At 35.0% G+C, this 25,796-nt stretch overlaps 1 protein-coding gene across 1 annotated transcript in view; it reads left to right on the forward strand.

Annotated features, from left to right (window-relative positions):
• Positions 1-25,796, forward strand: part of Dach2 (dachshund family transcription factor 2) — a 564,525-nt gene that overhangs the window by 242,754 nt on the left and 295,975 nt on the right. The window contains exon 3 of the mRNA XM_038316535.1: positions 22,540-22,652. Within this exon, the coding sequence (XP_038172463.1) occupies positions 22,540-22,652 (113 nt within the window). The remainder of the gene's footprint in view (positions 1-22,539; positions 22,653-25,796) is intronic.

Here is a 25,796-nt window from a genome sequence, read left to right on the forward strand (position 1 = left end):
TTCTAATAAATAAATAAGTGTAAATTTATAAAATCCCATAAATTTAAACTATAAGAAAAATATATCATTTAGACTAACATCTTCAGGCTAACAAATATGAATGTCCAGAGAGGTTAGATAATTTTGAAATATAGAGATAATAATACAAGTTCTAAATTTGTTATAATACTCTCATATATGCATGCTCATTTTATAACTCCTAATTGTTTAAGGAAAGTATTATTTCCTACATTTTGCTATATAAATATTTTTCTCAGTTAGGTTGTATTAAAGTGAAATACTTTATAATGTCTCCATAACTTTTAATTGCAGGAATTGTACCAGGCTTTCTCAGACTACCATCCCCCAAATCATGACACAGAAACTTACTGTTAGTTTTGAATGCTCGGCCTTATCTTATGCTTGTCCCATTAGTCATTATAACTCAATATTCTGTTTCTCTTCATCTACATTTTGCTTCAGGGCTTTTTACTCTTCTTCCATTCTGTATTTCCTACTTTCCTGCTTCCTCCATGTCTGTGCGACTGACCTCTGATGAGCTGGTTGGCTGGCTCCCCTTTTCTCTTTGTCTGCCAACCTAAACTGCCTCTCCTTTGCCTGGCTATTGGCCATTCATCTTTTTATTAGACCTATCAGGTGCCTCAGGCAGGCAATGTGAAACAGCAACACATTTTTACACAGTTAAACAAACATAACATACCTTTACATCATTAAACAAATGCAGCTCATCTTTATAAACAATTATTCTGCAACATAAATAAAAGTAGCATATCTTTGCCTAGTTAAACAAATACTCCACACCAAGAAAAAAATTATTTACAATTATTTAAAAATGGAAAGTAGTGAGCTCCAAACATTTATTTTCAAAAACATGACCCAATGATTTACAGATGATTGTAAATGTTTAACAGTGGATGGAGATGATGTGTAGCCCTGATATATATAAAGCTACTGATTTTCATGGTTTCAATTTTGTCAAGTTTGCCCTTGGCTAATTTCAAGACACCAGTAAGAAATTCTTAATATTTACATTGGAAAGTTTTATGATTTTTTAAAAATGCTGGTGGGTCTCTGGCAGGCTCACAGAGCAGCCGCGAGCCTGGCAGAGATGGCTGCTGGAGCGGTCAGGTGGCGGGTAAATGGCACATGGACAATTGTACAAAATAGGACTGGATATTTATTACTTAGAGGGAGAGAGGGGGGAAGAAGGAGAAGAGAAAGAAAGAGACAGAGAAGGGGGAAAGTGGAGAGACATGCACTGGTGAGGAGGGAATAGTAAGAGATCCAAGATGGCGGGGGAAGAGCAGGGGTCACCGGGAGTGGCCGTGGCTTACCTCTTAAAGAGACAAAACCCATAACATTTCCATCTCTTTTTTATAATAAAAAGCAGGAGATTAGACACCACAGTTTGATGGAATTGGGGTGGTGAATTCTCAAGACTGCTTCTGACTTATTTGTGGGCATTGTCTTTGGGGTAGGGAACCTGAGAAAAGGCTGTGCTGGCCACATCCTGGCATAGCTGGTCTCTTTGCTTCTGACCGGTGTCTGTGGCATGGAAATGTCTGTTGTCCCTTATCCTGTTTATGGTATTGACAAAACAAAGAACAAAGTTAAATTAAGGAAAAAAAAATTTGGACTAGGGAATTGAGGGGGTATGTGTCCTCTTTAAGGTGGATTCTTTAATTCCGCTTCCTGAAACTCACAAGAATTCCTTGGGTTTGTGAAAACAGAAGTTTTAGACACATAATGACTGTGGCATATTTTTGTACAATAAAAAGTATTTTTAAGACTATGGAAGGCAACATAAGAGAAATTTGATTTGAAATTTGTTTGTTGAGGTAACCTGGCAAAACCTCTTAGCTATCAAACTGTATCAGAGATCTTTGGGAAGGATAAGATTTACTTAAGTTACTGATTAAAAAATGACAGAGAACTTACTTGGTTGGCATCCTGAGCTACTCTTTTTTGGGTCTTCCATGGTCGCTGAAGGTTGCACTTGACCTTTGCTGTTTAGTGCAGGGCCTGTCAGGCTCCAGAAGACCCTGTGGGCTAAGAAATCTATCGGAAGACAGGCCTACCTTGACCTGAGCAGCTAGGCTATCGATTCCAGCGATTCTGTCCACATCTGGAGGTCTTTAGTTTAGATGAAAGGCAGTTTTGCCCAATGGTCAGCGCTTGGCAATCGAAGCAAACTGCAGAAGGACGTTGTTCTGTGTGCCCATTTGTCTTCTGTCTTCTTTAGAGGAAGCAGAGAGCTGCTGCTAGAGGACAACTTGTCTCTTTTTGTTATGAATTTTTTTTAATAATTACATATTTAAATAACACATTCCCCAGATCTCTGAGCAGTTGAGGGCTATTTATTAGGTATAGCTGCAGTATAGAATCTGTCTGGAAGGTTAGGTCTGAGCTTGACTGTACTGGCTCTTAACAGGTAAGATTTACACTCATAAAAAGACAGAAAGAAGAAACTGCTTGCAATAGAAGGTTAATGGCAAAACTGACAATGGTAGAGAACAGCTTAATGTATTTTTAAGAGACTTAAAAGTACATACCAGTTTAAAATGAGACTTATAATTTTGTAGTCTGAAATGAGATGTAATGAACAATTATACATAGAAAGAGTGAACAGAAATTGTGCAACGTGGATGCCTTTGATGGGCCCTACCAAAGGCATGCCATTGCACAAAACTCATGTAACAGAGTTAACAAGAGGATTTTAGTGAAAACCAGGGGAAAAGGCAGGGTATACATAAGTAAAACTGGGAGAACTTGGTCACCTGACCTGGCTCTCAGCCAAGATGGTGGTGAAGTCACCTATGTAATAAAGTTAACACTGGGGAACCCGGTAGGTAATACCTCAGTAAAAATGGTGAAATTTGGTCACCTGACCTGGCCCTCAGTCAAGATGGCAATAGTCACCTGACCCCAGTCAAAATGGTGGCACCCACGTGTTGTATGAAAAAAGTTACAATTTTTGAGCTGTAAGGATTTTAAGCTTAATGAGAGAGACCTAAAGACATGATCTGCCCTGTTGCTGAGCAGCCATGTCATACCATAAGCCGCTGTGGGGGGGGGGGAGCAAAAGCTAGAGCTGAAAAAACTGTACCATGCCATGGCTGGAATTGAAAAGCCGGATGGAATTTAAAAAGCCAGGAAACTGGTTGCTACCCAGAGCCAAAATCATGAAAACCCACGAAACAGAGACACCCAAGGCCTATAATGGAATGTCTTCCAGGAAATAGGCGGGATGCAAATCAGTGAACACTCAGAAGTCATGGACAAGGACCGCAAGTGGAGTGTTATGGCCTAGCTGGATCTGGTCGGATGACCCAGAAACCAGAGAGGCCAGGGGCCCTCATCAATTTTATGATTTTTTAAAAATGCTGGCGGGTTCCCCTGTGGGTTGGCAGAGCAGCTGCGAGCCTGGCAGAAATGGCTGCTGGAGGGATGCAGATTCCCAGCAGCGAGCAGCGAGGGCGGGTGTGAGCAGGTAGTAGGTAAAAGGCACATGGACACATTATACAAAATAGGACTGGATATTTATTAGAGGAGAGAGAGAGTAGGGAAAGAAGGAGAAGAGAAAGAAAGAGACAGAGAAGGGGGAAGCAGAGAGATGTGCATGTGAAGAGAGAACAGTAAGAGATCTAAGATGGCTGGGGAAGAGCAGGGGGACGCTTGGAGTGGGTGTGGTTTGCCTCTTAAAGAGACAAAAACCATAACAGAAAGTGATACACGCAATTAGTGGTTACAAGTAGATAAAAGCTGATGCAAGCATGTTACTATTTCACAGCATAAATGATACATAATCAGTTAAAGTAAAGAGAATATGAGATTGAATGCACTGCCTTCAGCAGTACATCCCATTACCACTCTTGTCGAATCTCAAGAAACATCATGTAAGGAGTTCAAAGAATCAAAGAACTAGAGGATGGGGAGAAGTTCTGTGAGATGTTGTCTTCTGGCTATGACATGAGTAATGGGCACATGAAGTCACAGCAGCTGTAATTTCCCCAATGAAATGAAGATAGCCTAAATCCAAGTTTAGGTGAAATAGAGAGTCTCTAGGCCCCTCCCCTTACAGAAGAGCTTTTAGCAATGAATAGTTGCTAATGAAGAGAAAATCCCTTTTTTGGTAAGATATAGGCACTGGTATATTTCCCATGCTCCAGTGGATGGTCTCACATTCATTCATTCATTCGTTCATTCATTCATTCATTCATTCACTCATTTATGCCCCAGTATTGCTTAAGCATGCATGGACAGCCTGTTTATGGAGGTTCTCCAGTTGTTCCTATGCTAGGCAGTTCTAGATGCTTGTGTTATTGTCATACCCAAGGTTCCACAGTCTTCCTTTTGCTATCTATCCAGGCCTTTTGGGGCCTTCCTCTTTACTCTGCACTCCTCCATGCAGTGCTATCTTTGGGTATCTGCCGTCATTTATTCTCATAACATGGCCAAAGTATCTCAAGCACTGTTGCTGTATCCTGTAGTTTACTTTCTTCTGTAGATGGAGATGCTTCTTAATGTCATTGTTGCACAGCTTATCTCTTCATGTGATGCCTATAAATCTCTTAAGACATGCCATATCAAACACATACATTCGCTATACTGAGGAGCATTTCATTGTCTAGGTTTCAGAGTTGTAAAGAAGGCAGCTCAAGACAAGAGTCTCATATACATGTAATTTTGTTGTCATTATGTCTCTTGCTGATCAAACCTTTTCTAGTGCCTGGATTGCAGCCTTTGCTATCTCTATCTGCCTCTTGACATCTTAAATAGTCCCCTCTTTTGAACTGATGTTTCCTCTCAGACAGACAAAGTTGACTGTGTGAGGTTCTAATTCTTTATTACAATGTTAAAATTCTTCAGGAAGGCATTTGATAGCATTTGGAGGAAAGGACTTTCGGAAACAATGAGGTTCTACAGGTACCCAGAGAAAATCACAAGAATACTAGATAATGCCTATAAAGATACCTTTGTATCAGTCAAAGTCTGTAGAGAACTAAGTGATCAGTTTAAGACAATTGTAGGAGTATTGCAGGAATGCATCCTATCACCTCTACTCCCTAATACATTCCTGGAATTTATAATAACAACAGCCCTAGAGGATGAGGAGAGATAGGTGTGCAGGTAGGTGGTGTGTGAATCAATAATTTGTGTTTCACCAATAATACATCAATACTTCTGAAAGCCCAAATGAGTTACAGGCCATGGTAAATATAGTGGTGGAAATAAGTGAAAATCTTGGTATAAAAGTAAACATAGAGAAGACTGAGATACCACACATGGGAAGGGCACACAAGGATTTTAACATTGTTAAAGAATCAGAACATCAAGCAGGCAACTTTGTCAATCTGGGAAGAAACCTCAGTTCAAAGGAGGTAACTATTTCAGATGCCAAGAGGTAGATAGAGATAGTGAGGGCTGCACTGTCTTTAGGAAAGGTTTGTTCAGCAAGAGACATAACAACAATAAAAAAATTACAAGTGTATGAGACCCTTGTCTTGAGTTGCCTTCTCTACAACTTCTCTTCCAGATGGCCCCACACCCATCCACATGTGGGCAGCACTAATTGGGCTTAGTGAGTTATCCAAACAGAAAACAAAACAAACAAAAAAAAAACAAAGTATGAAGTTGGAATAGTGAGGAAGTTAAGATAAACAGGGTATAGGAACAAAGATATTTCATTGTATGCAAGAATATATTTTTCAAATATAAAGAATATATAATATACATGATGATTTTTTTAAATATTAGAAGTGCTAATTTGAATTATAGTTGTTTACTCAAAGGATCATGTATAATTTCACATTAATATGTAGATTTCAGTAGAAAAATAATCAAAACAAAAGAGAAGAAACTTCATAACATACATGTTGCAAGTTTGTGACAAAATCTTTATGCCTTTGATTTTGACCTTAGGTCCTAAGTAATGTAGCATATATCCTAAATGATCATAGTTTACCCATAACACACACTCCTCACTTCTTCAAGGAATAAAATGATATAAAACAATGCCATTTAGGTAGGACTTTTTGAAAATAAATCATAGTCTTCCAGCATAGTGTTTCAGAGGACAGAGGACGGAAACATCTTGTATTCATTTCAATTTATCTGGAACACAACTTAGATTTTCTGTGGTACACTTAGTCAGAGGTAATTAACCACCAATTTTAGAGCACCAACAATTGTGCAATGTTAATGTTTAATTAGCAAAAGGGAAGCACCTGTAATGTGGAGGAAGAGGCTCTAAGATTAGACTATACACATTCAGTTTGCAACAAAAGACGAATTAAATGAGCATACTTATCTTCAGGGAAAACATAGTTACTAAATTGTTAGATAGCTTCAATTATGGAGAGTTAAATCACTAAGTAACCTTTTGCATATATAATTCATCGTTGGCTCTTTACCAAAAGCACCAATGATGACTGTTTGTTAGCTTTCCTGTCCATTTAGCACAAAAGAAGGCTGGTTGTGCTTGGGACAATGAAATAGATCTATGACAGCTTTAGTTGAATATGTCATCTTTCTACTTGACATGTTTCCTCTCACCAAAAAAATAAAAAAAAAATAAAATAAAAAATAAAATGAAACCCTGCCCACCTCTACCCTCCCCACACGTACAGACACACTTCCATTGGTATTTCTGAGTTCATTTGGGGAACACTGTTTTAAATGCTTTATCACCACAGTAACTTTCCTGCCATTTTAACATTTACAATTACCTTTTTTGTGAAATGATAAAAAGATTTAAAGTGATTGTTCTTGGCAAGAGGCCTAAGGTGAAAGTCTGTTGTTTTTAATGTGTAAATTATAATATGGCAGATGTGAAGAGGGGGTTTTGTGAAATGCTCATTTAACCACAAGAATTTAAAGAGAGTTTGCACTCTTTAACAGCAAATAGTCATTGAAAAGCACCTCATAAATGTCATATACAAAGGGTAAATGAGTGCTTTAGATTAAATTCAACCACTGAATTTTTGGAAGACAGTAAGTTAAAGGGGATAGTAGCTTGTGAGGAACAATTTACCAGAAATCAAACTCTTTTTTTTCTGACTTTTACTCTGAAGCATGTTTGAAATGAATAATTTTCATATACCTTAATTTAAATCGGAAATTATCTTGCTGATCAACTAACTTTAGTCCCTCAGTTTTCAAGCTGAACTTATTTAAGGCTTTTCTAATAAAATGCATGTGTAATAAAACCCTAGCATTTAACTAGGAAACCAAAATAAATCATTTTTAAAGTTTTGCATCTTGACAATTTAAAATAAATGTCCCATTCCTAAATTTAGATTTTGAAAATATTCAGTGTGCTTCTCTTCTGTTGTATTGATTAGTAACATTGCCACCTGTTCATTCTGGTCTTTTGAGCCACTTAGGTGAAAGTACTTAACAATCATTAAATTGTGCTCTTATTTGTACTTCTAATACTCCTAAACAGGGGCTGGAGAGATGTCTAAATAGGTAAAAATACTGGCTGCTCTTCCAGAGGATCCAGGTTTGATTCCCAGCACCCACATGGCAGCTCACAAACATTTGTTACTTCAGTCACAAGAGATCTGATCATTTCTTGTGGCCTCTGTGGTCACTGCACTCATGTGGTACACAGGCATGCATGCAGGCAAGATACCCATACACATAAAATGAAATACTTTTTTAAAGGAGCAAAAAAACACCTCCAAAAGGTAATTCATAAAACTGCTCGAAATAGAACAGTAGGTACTACATATTCTCGAAAAAAGCTCAATGTTTAAAAAATCTTTCTCTTTTATCCCCTCTTCCATTCCTCAGTGTCTCCCTTTTTCCTTCTCTTCTTTCCTTTTCTTGTTGAGGTTTGCTTTAGGCAATAATTTGGGTAAAGCCAAACACTGCTTACACAATAAACAATGCTTATACAGAAAGATCTCTTCACTATCAACAATAAAATTCATCTCTCTATAAGTAGATAGAATCTACTGATATAGTGTTGTAATAAGTAGGCTATGGCAAAGTACTCACTTCAATGTTATGCTGAGATGAAGTAACTACATTAAAATTATGAGTGAAGTGATGAAAGTGTTGTAAAAATTCAGAAAGCTCCAGGATGTTTTGAATATGGAAAATGTTACGGTGAAGGTCATTGCAAGCCCTTTCCTGATATCGAGGAATCATTGCAACAGTCCATCTTATTGATGATGTTCAATTGTCAAAAACACTTAACAACTTTAAATTTCTCATTGTCTTGAAGTTGGGGGAATTTTATTTCCTCTTCCAAAGAAAACCACATTCAACATATGATAAATTCTTAGAATGGGTTTTAAGTCTTGGTTTGCAATTGTGTACTATGTGCATGTGGGCTGAACTTCTTTCGTGATGTAAATATGTATTCCTACATAGTACCACATTACAGAGTGTTATTTAAATTTAAATTTGTTATTATCTGACCTACTGTGTCAAAAAAGCATTTTTTTCCTGACTGAAAAATCTCAAGAAAAATTTTTAGGGGAAGGAAAGTATATGCTGTGTACCCTATTTCAAAAATTATCATAGTACGATAATTACAATAGTATCAATGTAGGAGCAAAGAACTAAGTGAATTAACACTAAAAAAGTAAATAAGGTATAAATAATCCACATTTACAACTATAATTCTCCCATATCCATTTTTGAAGATGCTTTTAATATTTATTTTTAACTTTTTCCTTATATGTGCAAATAGTTTTTATTATTTATGGTTTTAAACAATGTATTTTTATGTGCTTAGCCCCCCCATGCAACACACATAAACACACACACACACACACACACACACACACACACACACACATTCATTTCCTCATAGGATAGTTTTACAACTTGCCAGGGAATTTCTTTTTCCTTAGCCTGAATTGTTGGTTTAGCAATCAGCAATGTGCAAAGCAAAGTATCCCTGTCCATGTAAGAGCCTGTGCCAACATTTAATACTGAAGTTAATTTAGGTATGAATTAGTTAATTTTATTTCAAGCTAGTTTTGCATTGAAAGGAAATTTTATGTATTTAGAATAAGTGGCCCTTTTAGCAGCATTGTTTTGATGCTAGTTGGACCAATAGGATCAAATTATCACCAATAGCAACTACGATATTCTCTTTTGAAAAGGTGATTCACATCATTAAATATGTTTAAAATATATTAAATAAGAAAAATGCGTATTTAATTTTTATGTCACCCCCACACAAACTATAGATATGAAGATAAAATATTGTGCTTTTAGAAAAAATATTCCAGAATAGTTTATTAATATTAGTTCACTGGAAGCTGGAAAGAGAAAATATGAAAATAATTGTTAGCTGTTCAATTTATTTATTTATTTTTGTGTGTATGTGTTTGATTTAGAGAAACAGATACTGGAACATGAGATTTAGAATTGCTTATCTGAAAGTGATGTAATCATTGACTTGCAAAGCTAAACCAAGTAAAAGTGACTCTGTGACAGAAACACTGTCAAAGAAAATGCATGATACCACCATTACTATAGGAAGTGTCAAGCTCATTAAATTGAGAAAACTGACACAAATATACTCACATGTTGGCCATTTTATTTCATTTTACAAGTTATTTTTATGTAAGAATTTGTTAACATTGGCTATTTATTCATAATTCTTTGTGTTAATACATTTTGTCCTACTTAACTGTTGATGATACTAAATCATACCACAATCAGTTTCTCATTAAAAAAAAAACAGGTAAATTCGTGTAGATTTTCAAAACTAACCTGTTTCATTGTACATCCTCTTAGAAACTATGATTTAAAGAGAAAAACCAATTTGCAAGTGTGTTTTTCTGCATTTAGTTTCCCAAGCTATTCTGTTTTCAAATTTAGTTGTGATATTTGAGTCTGTTCAAATTTATATGACTTTAAAATGAAAGGGGAAAAGAGAGAATAGAACACACCATTTCATCCATTTACTGTGAAATTGTATTAAAATATAGACATTGTGAAAGCTGCCATATTAGCTATTTTTAGTAGTATTATTTATATTCCCCAATAGTATAACTGTTATCTGAAAATGTAACATTTTTTAAAATATTCCTCCTACATATCTGTGATTATATATCCAGTGACCAACATTTGTCCTTCTCTTCTCATCCAATGATCCCAGTTTACTGTAATTACCACTCAGCGTTCTGCTTTGGCCGTAGCTGACTTTCTTAGATTTCAAATGTGAGTGAGATCATTCAATGATTTCTTCGTATATTCCTGAATTATTTCACTTGATGTTGCCCAAATTTGTCCATACTGCCACAAATGAGAATTTTAAACTTACTTCTGGCTGGTATATGTGTATTATATATTCTTCTTTCATTCATTAGCCTGTGAACACTTAGGTTAGTAGACAATTATTTTGAATAATAATAAAATAAATCTGACAATACAGGTGACTATAACCTATTACTCAACTTGTTTGGATCTATATTTAGTAGTGGGACAGCAGAATCAAAGAAGTGCTATATTTTTCTAAAATTCTTAGGACCTCCACACATTTTTTCATTATAATTGTATAAACTTATTTTTTCAACTTGGGTGACCTTTTATATAACATGTTTGCCAGCCCTCTTTATCCCTTCCCTTGTTGATAATACTGGTTCCTTTTTCCTCTGATGATTCAATATATTTAATATATTTATTAAATATTATAAGTATACTTTAATATACTTATTATGCATTTCATATTTTTATTAAGAAGTTTCTACATAGAATTGTACCCATTTCAGTTATCTTCTTGTTATTGTTTTAGTTCCATATAAATAATATTCCTTTTATCAGATGCATATTTTTAAAGTAATTTTTCCAACTCTTCAAGTAATCCTTTTTTATAGTCCTGTGTGTCATTGGCATATCTGTTGAAAAGCAGTTGATATAAATATGTGTATTCATTTCTTAGCTTTCTATTGTAGTTCATTGGTAAAAGTGTCTGTATTTATGCAAATACCAATGCTACTTTGAATACTATAGCCTCACAATACATTTTAAAATCAATTAATGTGACACTCTCAGTTTTGTATTTTTGACTCAAGATTGCTAAGCTTTTTTTGTGATTTCACATGAATTTTCAGTTTGTTTTCTTTAATTCCATGAATAATATCATTGATAGTACGATAGAGATTTCATTGATAATGATGGGTAGTGTGAACATTTTAAAATTCATTTCTTTCTTCCATTTTCCCCCTTGGGACAGGGATTCTATGTGTCATGGTGCTGGCTGCAGTCCTGTAACTCACTTTGTAGATCAGGCTGGCCTTGAACTCACAGAGATCTGCCTACAGATCTCCTTGCTTCTTACTCTGCCTCCTGAGTAGTAGTTAAGACTGTTTTTAAAGGATTTTTTATTATTAGCATATTTCATAGATTTAATCATGCATGTTTACCATATCTATCCCCAGCTTGCTTTATCCAACTGCCCTTAATGCCACCTGTCTCATCTCCCTTACATCTGCATGTCTTCTTTTATTTTTATTGTTATTAATAAGTCTCTGTATCTAACAAAGCTCATGGGCATGTAGCCATCCATGGAACAAAAGGAACATACTATCATGGATGTTCCCAGAATCAATTCGTGATAGCTATGGTTACCAGAATAAGATCATGTCAGTCAAAATCCTACCAAGGACTGTGGAGTAGCCCTCAAGGTCCTACCTTTAGCAGAGGAGATATTGAGAGCTGATAGCTGATGAAGGAGAATCACTTGAAAAGAACTTATCTTTTTTGAGAAGAACAAGTTAGACCGTAAAAGATACAGGTTGTTTCATAGTTTAAGACATTACAGTGAAGGGTAGTTTGTTTTAGCAAGGCAGAACATCATGACAGGGAGGTGTTCTCCCCAATATAGTCAAGATGAGAGAGGAAAAAGAAGTGTGGGAGAGGAGGGATTAAAGCTGAGAAACATATCCCAGTGTTCCAGTGTATACTAAGAATGGCATATTTTCAAGTAGAACCTTCCTCCTATGTTTCATAATTTCTGAAAAGTGCTACTGACTGGAAATAAAGTAATCTAATGTCCAAAATATGACATCATCTGTCTCTGCTTTCATCTAGTTGGATTCTTGTGAAGGATTTGTGTTCTAGTGAGGTGCTGTTTCAGAGTTCTCTACAGTAGGCTATTTACTTCGTATGCTTGTTATTGTGTTTTTCTACACGCCAAAGAGTTCTTGCATTGGATCACAGGCTAGTTCTCTGGGTTGTTTCTATTATTTATATATCATGACCTTGATGAGCAGAAACTGAAACACACATCGTGGTTTTGACCATACTGAGGCTGACAATCTGAGGTGTATCTCTTTGGTTACAAATAGCAAAGCCACAGTGGTTTCCTGGTTCACTAGATCATAGTATCACATGCATTTGCGTAGTTTATTTGAGGCATGTTTCAAGATCTACAATATGATTGAGGGCAAGACTCTATAGGTATTTTTTGAAAGTCCATCACTCTAGGTCTCTACTAGGTAGGTGTACTGTCATTTTACAGGAAATAGAGGCAGAACCAGAATAAAAGGATGTTTATAATCTTCTGGAGGCAATGGCTGGTTAGTCTGACACTGGTTCTTAGATGAATGTTTCTCTCATAAAGATTTTACCCCTCTAGAACTTTTCTCAGGCTGTATTTGGAAGAGATAAACCTTAACTTTAGGGATGTATCAGGATTTTATGTAGGATCAGTATTGGCAAGACTGTGGGCAAGATTCAGAGAAGTTCTGTATACTGTAGCTGAGAAAAACTGACACTGACATCAAAAGTCCTTTGCAGAACTGTTGTTGAGCAGAATCTAGAATGCAGAGTATAGAATGCCTCTCCCATGCTTCACAAATTGTTCAAAATAGACGATTCAACTCCAGAACTGCAGCAAACTGTAGTTAGAGATATCACAGGTTCTAACCAGAATCTTCTATGGAATAGAGTCCAAGCCAGTCCAGATGACTTTGCAAGGTTCATCTCGTGGTAATGTTCTATACAAGCAATATGGCACTATTTATATGACAGAGAAAAGATGGAGCTGAGACAAGTTCCCTTGGTGTTGTGTTGTAGGATAGAGGCAAGCAGTCCTTTCCCATTTGTTCAGAATGGATCTATACCTATGGATTTTTATGTGATGCTTAGACCATAGCTGAGGGATGCTGTAGCTGAGTTTCTGGGTGACTTGTTGGTACATTTCTAAACCTGTGTCAGCAAATAGACATGGTACCTACCAAGATCTAAGTGTATAGTATAATTCCTTGATGCTTTGTGAGGTCAAGGTTAAATAAGCTGTTGTTAAGCTTTTTCTTGGGAAAGAGGCTATTTATGGTTTGGAAGCCTGGGGCATAAATTGTGGCTCTAACAACTTAGTACTTTTTAAATGACCTGCCTAGGTCATATGTTACACTTGGGTATTAAAACCTCCTACGTGATCTTTAGGGTTCTGAAGAAACGTTCTGGATGCTGGTTCTGTGCAATGGCTCACGGGAGTTACTTGTATTTTTATGTATTGAACATATTTACTGAAATAATAAGATAGGAATAACTTGTTTTAGGGGGTTAAATCACAGTGATGAGCAATGGACTCTGATAACCTCATGGCATTTCACTTCTTTTTCAACACATAACTTTAAGAAACAATACATTCCTCATTGAACTATACTACATAATTATTTTCACAATTCAAATTAGGCTTTGTTAATTATCCTTCAAAAATATGTATACATATATTCAAAAATCAGAAACAAACTTGCTTCAAATACTTAGAAATCTCATAGCTCTGGGAGCACAGATCTGTGTCATCTTGTATCTGTTTCTATGAACTATACGATCTGGCAATCTATATTGAACATGTTAATTTGTTTCTTTGTATCAATTTCATTGGTCCTATTTGGTAACTACTAAAGACAATGGCTAATATTTAATATTTTACAAAACTCCTCCTTGTTTTTCCCCACATCCTTACTCACCCAATTTTATGTTCTTTCTCTAAAATAAAAACAAATCAAAGCAAACAACGACGACAACAATGTAAAAAGATAAAATGTATCAACAATAAGCAAAAATAAAAGAAAACAAAGCATGCAAAATTGGAGTTTATTTTTTGTTAACTGACTACTTCTGATCATGGGGTCTGCCTTGGTGTATGGTTGATATGCCTAATATCTCTTCTCTCTTGAAGAAAAGTTATTTTCTGTTTTTCAAGACAGCAATTGCAAGTATCTTCATGGTTATGGGAAGGAACCTGCCTGACTTCCCCCACTCAGGGCTGGGAGTTTGTCTGACTTGAAACTTTGCGAGTACTGTGCATGCTGCCACAGTCTGTGTGGATTCATTTGTGAGGGACACTTTTGTATCTGAAAGACTTTGTGTTTTTTGACTCATCCATTCCCTCTGGCTCTTAAAATCTTTCTTTCTATTCTTCTGCATAGATCCCTGAGCCTTTCAGTGAGAAGTTTTATGAAGACATTCCATTTAGGACAGAGTGCTCCAATGTCTCTCACTGACATTGTTCAGTTGTGAATATCTGTGTCAGTTACCATCTACTGCAAGAAGTTTCTCTGATGAATGTTGACTGATGCACTGATATAAGAGTATAGCAATATGTTATAAGATTAATATAAGGAAGTTAATTGAGATCACTTTCCTAATCAACCAATCTAAGATCATCTTAGTTTGGACATTAATACTATGCTGACTGCTTTCCTTGATTAAGTTTCAAATTTGAAGTGTTAAATATCTAGATCATCAGGAGATTATACAGAGATTGACAATTACTGGAAACTTTATTTGATCAATATGAAAGACTGATTTAATTATTTTTAATAGACTCCTTATTGCTCATTTTAAAAGCATTCTTTTGAATATCCATTACATATTGTCTATATGTTGATATAGGCTAGCAGACAGAAAGAAAATGAAAATAAACAAAACTTAAAATAGCAATTAGAACAGCAGATTATAGTGAGCCCTTCTCAAGGCAAAGACGTTTATAGACCATGGCCTCAACAGTCCAAATACTATGGCATTTTTATAGTAGAATAGTTCTTATCAAGTATTAGACTTAACATTCAGTGAATCCAGTACTGCAGCTGACATACCAACACATATTTGTAATGCCAGAAGTGATATTTATACTGTATATGCAGTAAAATAAAAACATTGGATGTTGTAGAGCAGAAGAGAACATGGTGATAGAAATATTTTATGACAATTCATGAAACAGTTTGAGACTGTATTCAAAAACAATGAAGCAACTTGGTACAAGTAACTAGAGGATGAAGAGGTGGAGACTTGACCTGGAGTGTCAGATGTAACTATGAAGAAGAATTAGAATGCTGAAAATGAATACAACAGGAAACTACAAACACTGGAGATTCACAGTTAAAGGAAAAGTTTACAGTATTGGTAACTGAGAGCATTTTTATTTTGCATACATCACAACAGAAGAGTAGAGAATGGTGTGAATGTTCAAACTCTTGCTAGATGTTTTTCACAGTGATAATCTCAATGATGCCTTTATGCCTTTAGGTTTTTTGAAACTGTTTTATATACATTAGGGTAATTGTTTCTAAATTTTTTGAAACATTCTATAGTTTGCATTGATTCTACTTATGTTATTAAGAGCTGCCTAAGCAGAATCAGAAGTATCCACAAATAATTCACATCAGAGAACAGCATGTTTTTGCTATATAACCTTTGTTAATTATATTAAAACTTTTATTAAAATTGAGTAAATGTATGTCAGACAGTAATGTCCTTGAAAGGTGCTAACACCGTGCCTAGAATATATTTCATTTACATAGAGAGCAGTCTGTTAAATGGAGTATAAAATAACTCCACAGTTATATATTATATGAAGTAATTAGCCAATTTTTGAGTTATCAGTGACATCAGCTAGGCTTAAAATAAATATTTAACATTAGCAAGGGGATGAAACCTCCCCATATTAAATAGTGACTGTAAACAAGTCACTTCATTACACTTATAAGATAAATGCATAAACGTTGATTTTTCTTCCTGAACCTTGATTCATTAGTCATTCAAACTGGAGGTATTCCTTGATTTTATCAGTATCTTTATGATAAAGATAATATCCAGAATTTTCCCAGTAATAAAGTATATCCACCCATTAAAAAAAATCCACATTTAGCTTTAGGGTATAGTAAAGAATCTGAATTGTCCTTCCTCTAGTGCTGTTTTTCCTACTTGTATTAATAACTCCCAGAGATACAGTGAACCATATTGTTAAGTTACCATGAACCAAGAACTGCTTGATGCCTAGTTTAGCATAGGCACTATTTTATTAGAGTTACCATAGTGACACCTTTTTGGTTCAGAACATGAACCATTTCATTCATGATAAATAGTAAATGCTCTTTTTGCATGCATGACTTTTTCTCAGTTGCTGAATTGTTTGCTGCTGCCTTTGATATAGACTAGAATACAATCGAGTGCAGTGGTTAGAGAACTGATCAGTTTGTCATCACTCAGGAAAGATCCATTCATGTTGCTGAGCAGTCAGTTTGTTTTTCTTTATGAACACAAAAACATCAGGTAGAGTTTAATAACCATTGGCATCTTTGAAGCATTGTAATAAATGTCAAACCCAAATTATTATTATTAATCCAGTATTCAATTAAAAATCTTTGTGTTGTGCTCCAGGAAAAAGATCCTGGATTAGCTTAATAAGCACATAGGAAATCATTTAGAGTGCTTTCATATAAAGGTGGACAACACCTTTGAGGTTATTGTTTTTGTTTTGAAATATTTAATATAAGACAAAATATTAGACATCAATTTTTCTGTCTGAAAGGATTTTAGATATCAATGATTCTAAAAAGTGATGTGAGTCTTGCACCACTATTGATAGTTCCCCTTTAAGAAATTCAGTTGCAGTGGACTTGCATGCTGCTAGTAAAAACACCCTTAATTATTAGTAAGTATATCATTGACTGCTTTCTTAGTCAGTCTCAGAATTCTGTTTGCTTTTTAAGGAATAGTACAAAAATTTTTTACTAATGAAGATGATATAACATGATTCTTTATGAAAATAACTACTGCCTATACAATTTTTATTAAAGGCTCATGGCATCCTTAATTTATTAAATAGTTTTTGAAATTTAGGACGAAGAATTTACTTTTCCCAGTTGCTTACTCATTGATTTATAAATGGATGGATGAACTAAATAAAAAAAAATCTATCAGGGACGTTTCATGATCTTAATGTGGAAAGTATTTGCTACAATGTACATTGCAACTGGAAACAGATATGACACAGAAAGGCACATATTGTTACTAAAAGACTTACTGAACTTTCTTTGAGAACTGTCAATTTTACAAAGTTTATAAGTTGAATGTAAATTTTGTTCAATTATAGAAATATGAAGTGTGATTACTATTTCTGTGATTTTTGCCTTTTAATCTCAGGTTATTGGTTTGCCAGTTCATTTCTGCTAAACAATTTCATCAAAGGAAGAAGAAAACTATTTGGTTAAATTTCATAACAATATGGACTCTGAAAAAATCAGGAGACTGCAGTAATTTAAATCTATGTAATCTTTTTTCCTCATATTTTTATTAAAAATTTCCATCTCCTCCCTCCTCCTCCCCGCTTCCCTCCCCTCCCTTCCACCCATACCCCCACTCCCTCCCTCTCCAGGCCAAAGAGCCATCAGGGTTCTCTTCACTATGTTAAGTCCAAGGTCCTCCCAACTCCCCCTCAGTCCAGGAAGGTGAGCAACCAAACTGACAAGGCTCACAGTGAGCCCGTCCATGCTGTAGAGTCCAAGCCCATCGCCGTAGTCCTTGGTTTCTCAGTCCTCCTCCACCGTCAGCCACATTCAGAGAGTCTGGTTTGGTCGCCTGTTCCATCAGTCCCATTCCAACTGGACTTGGTGATCTCCCGTTAGTTCTGTCCCACAGTCTCAATGGGTGAACGCACCCGTCACGGTCCTGACTTCCTTGCTCATGATCTCCCTCCTTTTGCTCCTCATCAGGACCTTGGGAGCTCAGTCCAGTGCTCCTATGTGGTGCTCTGTCATTTTCTCCATCCATTGCCAGGTGAAGGTTCTATGGTGATATGCAAGATTTTCATGAGTATGGCAATAGGATCTGGACATTTCCGGCTCCCTCTCCTCAGCTGCCCAAGGAACCAGCTGGGGGTATCTTCCTGGACACCTGGGAACCCCTCTAGAGTCAAGTCTCTGCCAACCCTAGAATGGCTCCCTTAATTAAGATATATAATTCCCTGTTCCCACGTCCACCCTTCCTATATCCCAACCATCCTATTCCCCCAAGCTCTCCCCATCCTCCACTTCACACTTTTTTCTCCCCATACCCCCATACCCCATCCCACCCCACCCCCAAGTTCCCATTTTTTGCCCGGCAATCTTGTCTACTTCCAGTATCCAGGAGGATAACTGTATGTTTTTCTTTGGATTTACCTTCTTATTTAGCTTCTCTAGGATCACGAATTATAGGGTCGATGTCCTTTAGTTATGGCTAGAAACCAATTATGAGTGAGTACATCCTATGTTCATTTTTTGGGCCTGGATTACCTCACTCAGGATGGTGTTTTCTATTTCCATCCATTTGCATGCAAAATTCAAGATGTCATTGTTTTTTACTGCTGAGTAGTACTCTAATATGTATATATTCCACACTTTCTTCATCCATTCTAATCTTTAACTGTTATGCATAGCATTAATCCCCTTGAACATAATCTAATAGTTTAGTTAAATAATTTGTAAAAATATTGCTATTTTCTGTAGTTATTTTACATGTTTCTTAGCAGCTTCTGTTTATAGTGCATACAGGTAACATACCAACAGAGGTCTTTGTGCAGGAACTTTAAAAGGGGGTGTTTCATTTTACAGAGTACAAATAACCTTGTAATTAAACTGAAACAAATAATTGCCAAGAAGCAATTATCATTCAATTAAAGAGTAATTACATGGTTATTTGTGCCTTGTAACATAAAGCATTACTGAGATCAGTAATGCAATCAATATTTTAGTGGAAACCGGATGCTGCAGAGATGGACCTTTTAACCTATACTGATTAAATTGTCGTCTAAATAACAGTTTACTAGTTAAATCACCACGTGTTTATTTGTCTTGATTAATATGTAAATATCTGCCTGATGATGATAAAGTTCTTAAAGTTAAGTAGCTTCACAAAATCGTCTATCAAAATGTGTGATCTTTTCCAGCTTTTACAGGTTTCTACAGAGTCTTTCATTACTTTCTCCGAATTATCTTGGAAAGGAAATGCAGAATTTTTGAACCATTAATGTCTTTTTATATATGAATTTTTAGTCTGAAACTAACAATAATATTAATTCTATTTTATTTTTTTTAGAAATTTACTAATTATAAATTATTTTCACTTACTTAATTTCTATTAATTTATTCCAGGTGCTTAACTCTTTCAAAAAAATTAAAACCAATGTTTTAATCTGTGTGGGATTTTTGTTCCAACACATTTGAACATATTTACAAAGAAATATCATATCACCATGCTAATTTAAGGGTTAATAAAATTTTGAATAATAGTGTAAACATATATTCATGTCACTAGAATGTACATCATTTTTCAAAGACAGAGTCTGTTCCCTGGTTCCCTGTTCTCACAATATGCCAATAGAAAAACCATAACAAATAATCTTTACTTTCAAGCTTATATTTTAAACTCAATATCACTGATACCTAGATAGTAGATACCTAGCACATATTTGTTTACTGGTTTACTGAACAAGTTGTGTGTGTGTGTGTGTGTGTGTGTGTGTGTGACTGCAGAAATATGTAGCCCTTAATCAGTTAAGTGTCTCGCATCTCTGAGCGCATAATGAAGTGACAGCTAACATATTCTTTAACGTTATAGTCATATTTGTGTAGGTCATGTTCTGAAGCTTATATAATTGCATTAGAGTACAGGGTCTAAAATAAAATGATGATCTGATGAATAAATGATGGAAATAGCTCTCTGTTCATGTTATTAAGTAGAACAATTTAATGAATATTTGGAAACCATAAAAACCATGAAATAGATTTTTACCACCTGTCTACTAATGGGTTTAATTAACTATTTACTGGGCATCCTGTATGCTACAAACCATAGGATTGCTTAAGATTCAGTGATATATCCTACTAGACATTCATTTGCCTTCATGGAGCTCAGGCGCCTGTTTGGAAGACTCAAATTAAGTATACTAATATAAATTAGAGATTAGCAGTATACAAAGATGGAGAATATAATCCCATGGAGTTTATATACATGAGTTTTAGATGTGACATAAATTATGGATTCTCCAGTACTAATCCAAATTTTAGATATTAATGTGGTACCACTAAACAAGAGGCTTCTAGTATCTCTCAACTTATTTGAAAGGAATTATTTTTAATAAAGAGGACTCACACACACTCACTCACACAAAACTAGTTAAACTAGATGGCTTTCAAAGTCTTATGTTAATGGTTGGGTCTTATATGGTTCCTCATATGGGATTTGATGGGGTATCAGGCTTCATCCTTCTGCAGCTGACAGTGTGAGGAGAGATTATGAGGCTGGAGAAGTGCTGAAACACATGGGGAAAGTATAGAGTGAGCTGCTAGATTTAAATAGGAGACTTGAGCTCTGCATAATACAAGACAAAGCATTTAGAATTTTTAGATTTGGTGACTGTTACTTAAAAGTAATTTATCTTCATTATATTATATATATATCATGATAAATGTTTTCTCTGATCCCGGGCCTCTAAAGAATATTTGAAGTAAAATTTGTTTCCCCTTTAGCACCTTTTGAAGGCATAAAACAGGGAAGGCGAAGAGGGCATCAACACTGAGTTAAATAAAATAAATTGTGACCCGGAACTGAATAGAAAGTAAAGTAGAGAAAGTTTATAAAATTGAAATATTAAATGAGAAAAACAATTTTTCTTTTTAGAAAAATTATAAAATATTGACGTGTAATGGCAGGAAATAATGCTAGCACAATTTATAAAAAATGAGCTTGGTAATAGTACCTCTGAGTAAAGTAGCTAGTAGTTGTCCTTATTGAAAAGCAGAGTTTGTATTATATTGATGGAGCACTTTACTACCGCAAAATTGATAGAATGTAGTTTGACTTATATCTCTTTGTGAATCAGAAGTCATTTTGGGAATGTCGTCTGTCTGAACCTCATACTTTTCTATGCTCACCCTATTTAACATACAATATAGTAGTCTTTATTCAAAAGTCCTTTATTCTCCTATATGAAATGCACTTATTTTAAAATGCAAAAATATCTTAGACACAATTAAAAGTAATATGTAAAATATGGACTTTAAATATGATTCAGTGAATAAAGGCACTTGCTTCCAAACCTAAGGACCTGAGTTCATTCTCCAGGATTCACATGGTAAAAGGAGAGAAGTGACTCCTACAAGTTGTCCTTTGACCTACATATTCACATTGTGACATGTAACACTACAACAGAAATTAATACATTTAATAGAATAATATATATAGTAACTTCAGAATGACTTTATTAAAATATTCTATGGTTGATAGGTCTGCGAATTGTGACACCTCCAAATGATGATTTTGTTATACTGTATTAGGGAATGAGATGGTAAAGCAGATATACAAATTTTAATTTTATTTCAGCAATTGTAATTTATTTTTCTCCCCCATGCCTTTGTACTCATGATTGAATTTAGGACTGTGTGCATGTAAAGCAGGCTTTGCTATCACTGAGCTACACTCAGAGCTTCTGAAATAATCTGAACTTTTTGCACTAGAGTTAAGAATGTGTAAATGCAATAGTTTAGGTTAATGCTTAAGTTTTGATTCAGATAGTATATATGGGCAGCAAAAATGAGACTTTATGGTTTCAAAACAAAGAGGACACAAAGTTGAAATGGATATGGAAGAGGAAGAGGTGGGGAGGACCGAATATGATGCATTGCACAAAATTTTCAATTGACCAATAAAATTGTGTGAATAAATATTTGATTTGAGAAAAAGGCAACATACATAGCAATTTTTCTTAGTTATAGTGAATCCAAAGAAAGCAGAAATAAAATGATGCATTTGAATGAGTTTTCTTTGTTCCTCATGGGTTTCTAACAGTTGCAGAAATGCTAATAAACAATATGTTTTATTCTACATCTCACAACTCTTCACCCCTCTCCTCTGGTTTCTTGATTAGAGATTTATACTGTACAATTTTGTACAGTCTCAATTCTGGGACTCACTGACTCAAGCCTTAGTTGTGTATATTGATACCAGGGATCACATAGCTTTAAGGGCAAGGTGTAATTTAGGAAATCTTTATAACAGCTGGTTTGTATTGCAAAGTACTGGCTTACATATGAAAGCTAAACTGAAAATTAATCCTTGGTGGCTTTAATGTTAGCTGTAAGTACACTGTAAAATTTATTGTAAAATGTTGGTTTTTATTTTTAATCCACGACAGTACATAGTCTCTATTGTAAGATTCTATTTATTATTGACAAATAAGATCTAGAAAGCAATTGTATCAAGTAATGGTATTTGTGTTTTATCTTTGTTTTCCAACAGTTCCAGACCTGGCAGGCCTCCTAAGCGATCTCTGGGAGTGTTGCAAGACAATGCCCACCTTCTGCCCCATGCAGTCCCAGGCCTTTTATCTCCAGGACTTATCACTCCAACAGGTAATTTGATCCAACTGATGATCAGTCTTGTCTCTTGTTACTGCCCACAGTTTGAAAGAAACTATTATTGATGTAACTTCCCTGTCCTTTAAAGCTTTTTCACGCTCTACTTGAGGTGGAATTATTGAATATTTTGAGTATTCAGACAAACATGATTTAAAAATATTCAATGACACAAAGTAAATGGATATGATTTTCTAAATGTCATTTCCTTATAAGAAATCTCTTTCTATGTGTATATTGTGTGCTGGGAGAAAAGATGTGGGATGAAAAATGTACATCATTGGAAATCTTCCTGTGAGATGCTTACCTTATATACCCCACCAATATTCATTTTGTCTGTTGTGTTTATTTATATTATTAAAGTTACTATACCAGCTAAAGAATGTGGAAAGAAAATGCATTCTCTGAAGAACAGTATATTAGTAGTAATACTGTGGGTGATCATTGCCCTGAATAATATTTTGCAACACTGAAGTAATCTAATAAAACTAATTTCATGAATTATTGTAGAACTTTTTTGATATTCTAAAAGATCCCATGAGCATCCAAAACACTTGAAAACTTAGCCTAATCATTCTTTAATAGAATAAAAAAATCTTTAAAATTATTATACCAGGAAAACATTTAATAAAGACATTATCTATCTATCTATCTATCTATCTATCTATCTATCTATCTATCTATCTATCTATCTGACTGTCTGCCTATCTATCTATCTGTCTCTTATCTATCATCTATCAATAACACAAATTTATAAATCACTTACTTTGGATTCTAATACCTTAGGAAAGGGATAAATTTATGAGTAGTGGTCTTGGTCATATTAGAATTAAAGAAAAGGGCAGGCGGTGGTGGAGCACGCCTTTAATCCCAGCACTCGGGAGGCAGAGGCAGGTGGATCTCTGAGATCGAGGCCAGCCTGGTCTACAAGAGCTAGTTCCAGGACAGGCTCTAGAAACTACAGGGTACCCCTGTCTCGAAAAACCAAAAAAAGAAAAAAAGATAAAATAACATAATAATACACTTTAGAGCATGATAGATCCTATAATACAACTAGATATAAGGTGGAAAAATTCACAATGATAGAAGCAAATAAACCCCTCTCATAAATTGAGTAATGATCAGAAAGATTGATTTTTTTGATCTGTATTTTGGAGGGTTAGTGTTAGATGTAGAGAATCAGGGGATGGCACTCCAGGCATAAAGAAGCACAGAAGAGATGAGACAGTGATTATTTTCACAGGGCGAATAGAAATGAAACAAAGGAAAATAAAGCAAAGAATTGAGGTGGGAAGCTTATAACTGATGTGCTTTGAATAGAAAATAAAGACAATAAATGACAGTTGGTTAAACTGGCATTTGATTTACTATGTTAAGCAGTTTTCTCTTTTCTTATAGACCAGACATTTCCAAATATATTTCAGAACTCTTTACCTTTTCTTTTTTTATTTTATTCCTTTTCTTTTTGGTGGCTTACATGAAAGTGTGCAAAGAGTTCAGGATTTACACTTATGTCTCAGTCTCAAGTGTTTAAATGTATACCATTTTATTTTTCATTAAAACATTTTATGTATTAGAGGAATCATTAATAAAAGAAACAAGCAAATATTTTAAAATCAATTGCTGTGTAAGGTAGATAAAACTGAAACTAATGGCAGAAAGGATGAACAGTTATCTCCTTTTCAGAAAGATATACTGAGCATCTGAATGGAGGCACATCCAGTTCAGTGGAAAAGATGTTCCAAAGTGATTTATTAGTAAGAATTTGTTGATTAATAATAATTGGATGTACATGTAGAGCTAGTAGAATAAGATGATTAATATTGTTTAGGTAATATGTTGGGTGTTGGTGTCATTGTTTCAGAAAGGATTTAGTAATGGATTCATGCTTTGGGAAATTAATAATAACTTTGATGACTTAAAATATTTACAAATATATAATATATAAATTCTTATGTATAAAATATAATACAATCTGTGTAATATATATAAGTTCATATATTAATAAATGATTTCTTATAAATATAGCCACATACAGATAAAAAAGTACTTTCTGGACTATATCTTGATGCTCAACAAATAATTCGTATCTAGACTAGCAAAATAGGCAGGGAAAACTGGACTGAATGCTGGGAGAAAGAAGGTGTATTTAAGAGATGCCATGGATATGCCTCTGAAGATAGACATGCTGAAACTTTGCCGGTAGGCCACAACCTTGTGGTAATGCACAGATTAATGGAGATGGGTTAAATTAAGATGTAAAAGTTAGCCAATGAAATGTTAGAGCTAATGGGCCAAGCAGTGATTTAATTAATACAGTTTCTCTGTGATTATTTCGGGTCTAACTAGCTGGGTAGCCAGGAAGAACAAGTGGCCTCCTCCTGCATGAATGTTACAAATAAAGCTGCTATGAACACAGTTGTACAAGTATGTTTGTGGTCTGATGGAGTAAGATAGCTGGGTCTTGAGGTAGATTCATTCCCACTTTTCTGAGAAATATTTATTTCCAACATGTCTGTACAAGTTTGCACTCCCAAAAGCTATGGAGGAGTGTGCCTCTCTAGCATGAACTTGTGTTTTTGAACTTAGTCATTCAAGTGTAAAATACAATCTCAGGGTTATTTTAATTTTGCTTTCCTTGATGCGTAAGGCTGGTGAATATTTGTTTGATTGTTTCTCAGCCATTTGAGATTTCTCTGTTGAGAATTCTCTGTTTTGATCTGTACCACATTTTTAATTGGATTATATGGTTGTTGATATCTAGTTTCTTGAGTTTTTTATATATATTTGGATATTAACCCTTTATCAGATGTGGAGTTTGTGGAAAACTTTTCTAGTTCTGTAGGCTACCATTTCATCATATTGAAAGTGTCTTTTGCCTCATAGAAGCTTTTCAGTTTGACGGGGTCCCATATGTTAATTGTTGATCTTAGTGCCTGCACTATCAGTTCTCTACTTAGGAAGTTGTCTCCTGTGATGATGAGTTAAATGTGACTTCCTGTTTTCAGTGTGTCTGGTTTTATGTTGAGGTTTTTGATCCACATGGACTTGAGTTCTGTGCAGGATGATGGTGATAAGTATGAATATATTTGTATTTTTCAATGTTCAGCCATCCAGAGCCAATTTTGAACATACTGTTTT

This window comes from Arvicola amphibius, chromosome X, assembly GCF_903992535.2.
Source record: "Arvicola amphibius chromosome X, mArvAmp1.2, whole genome shotgun sequence".
In the NCBI taxonomy this organism is placed as follows: domain Eukaryota; kingdom Metazoa; phylum Chordata; class Mammalia; order Rodentia; family Cricetidae; genus Arvicola; species Arvicola amphibius.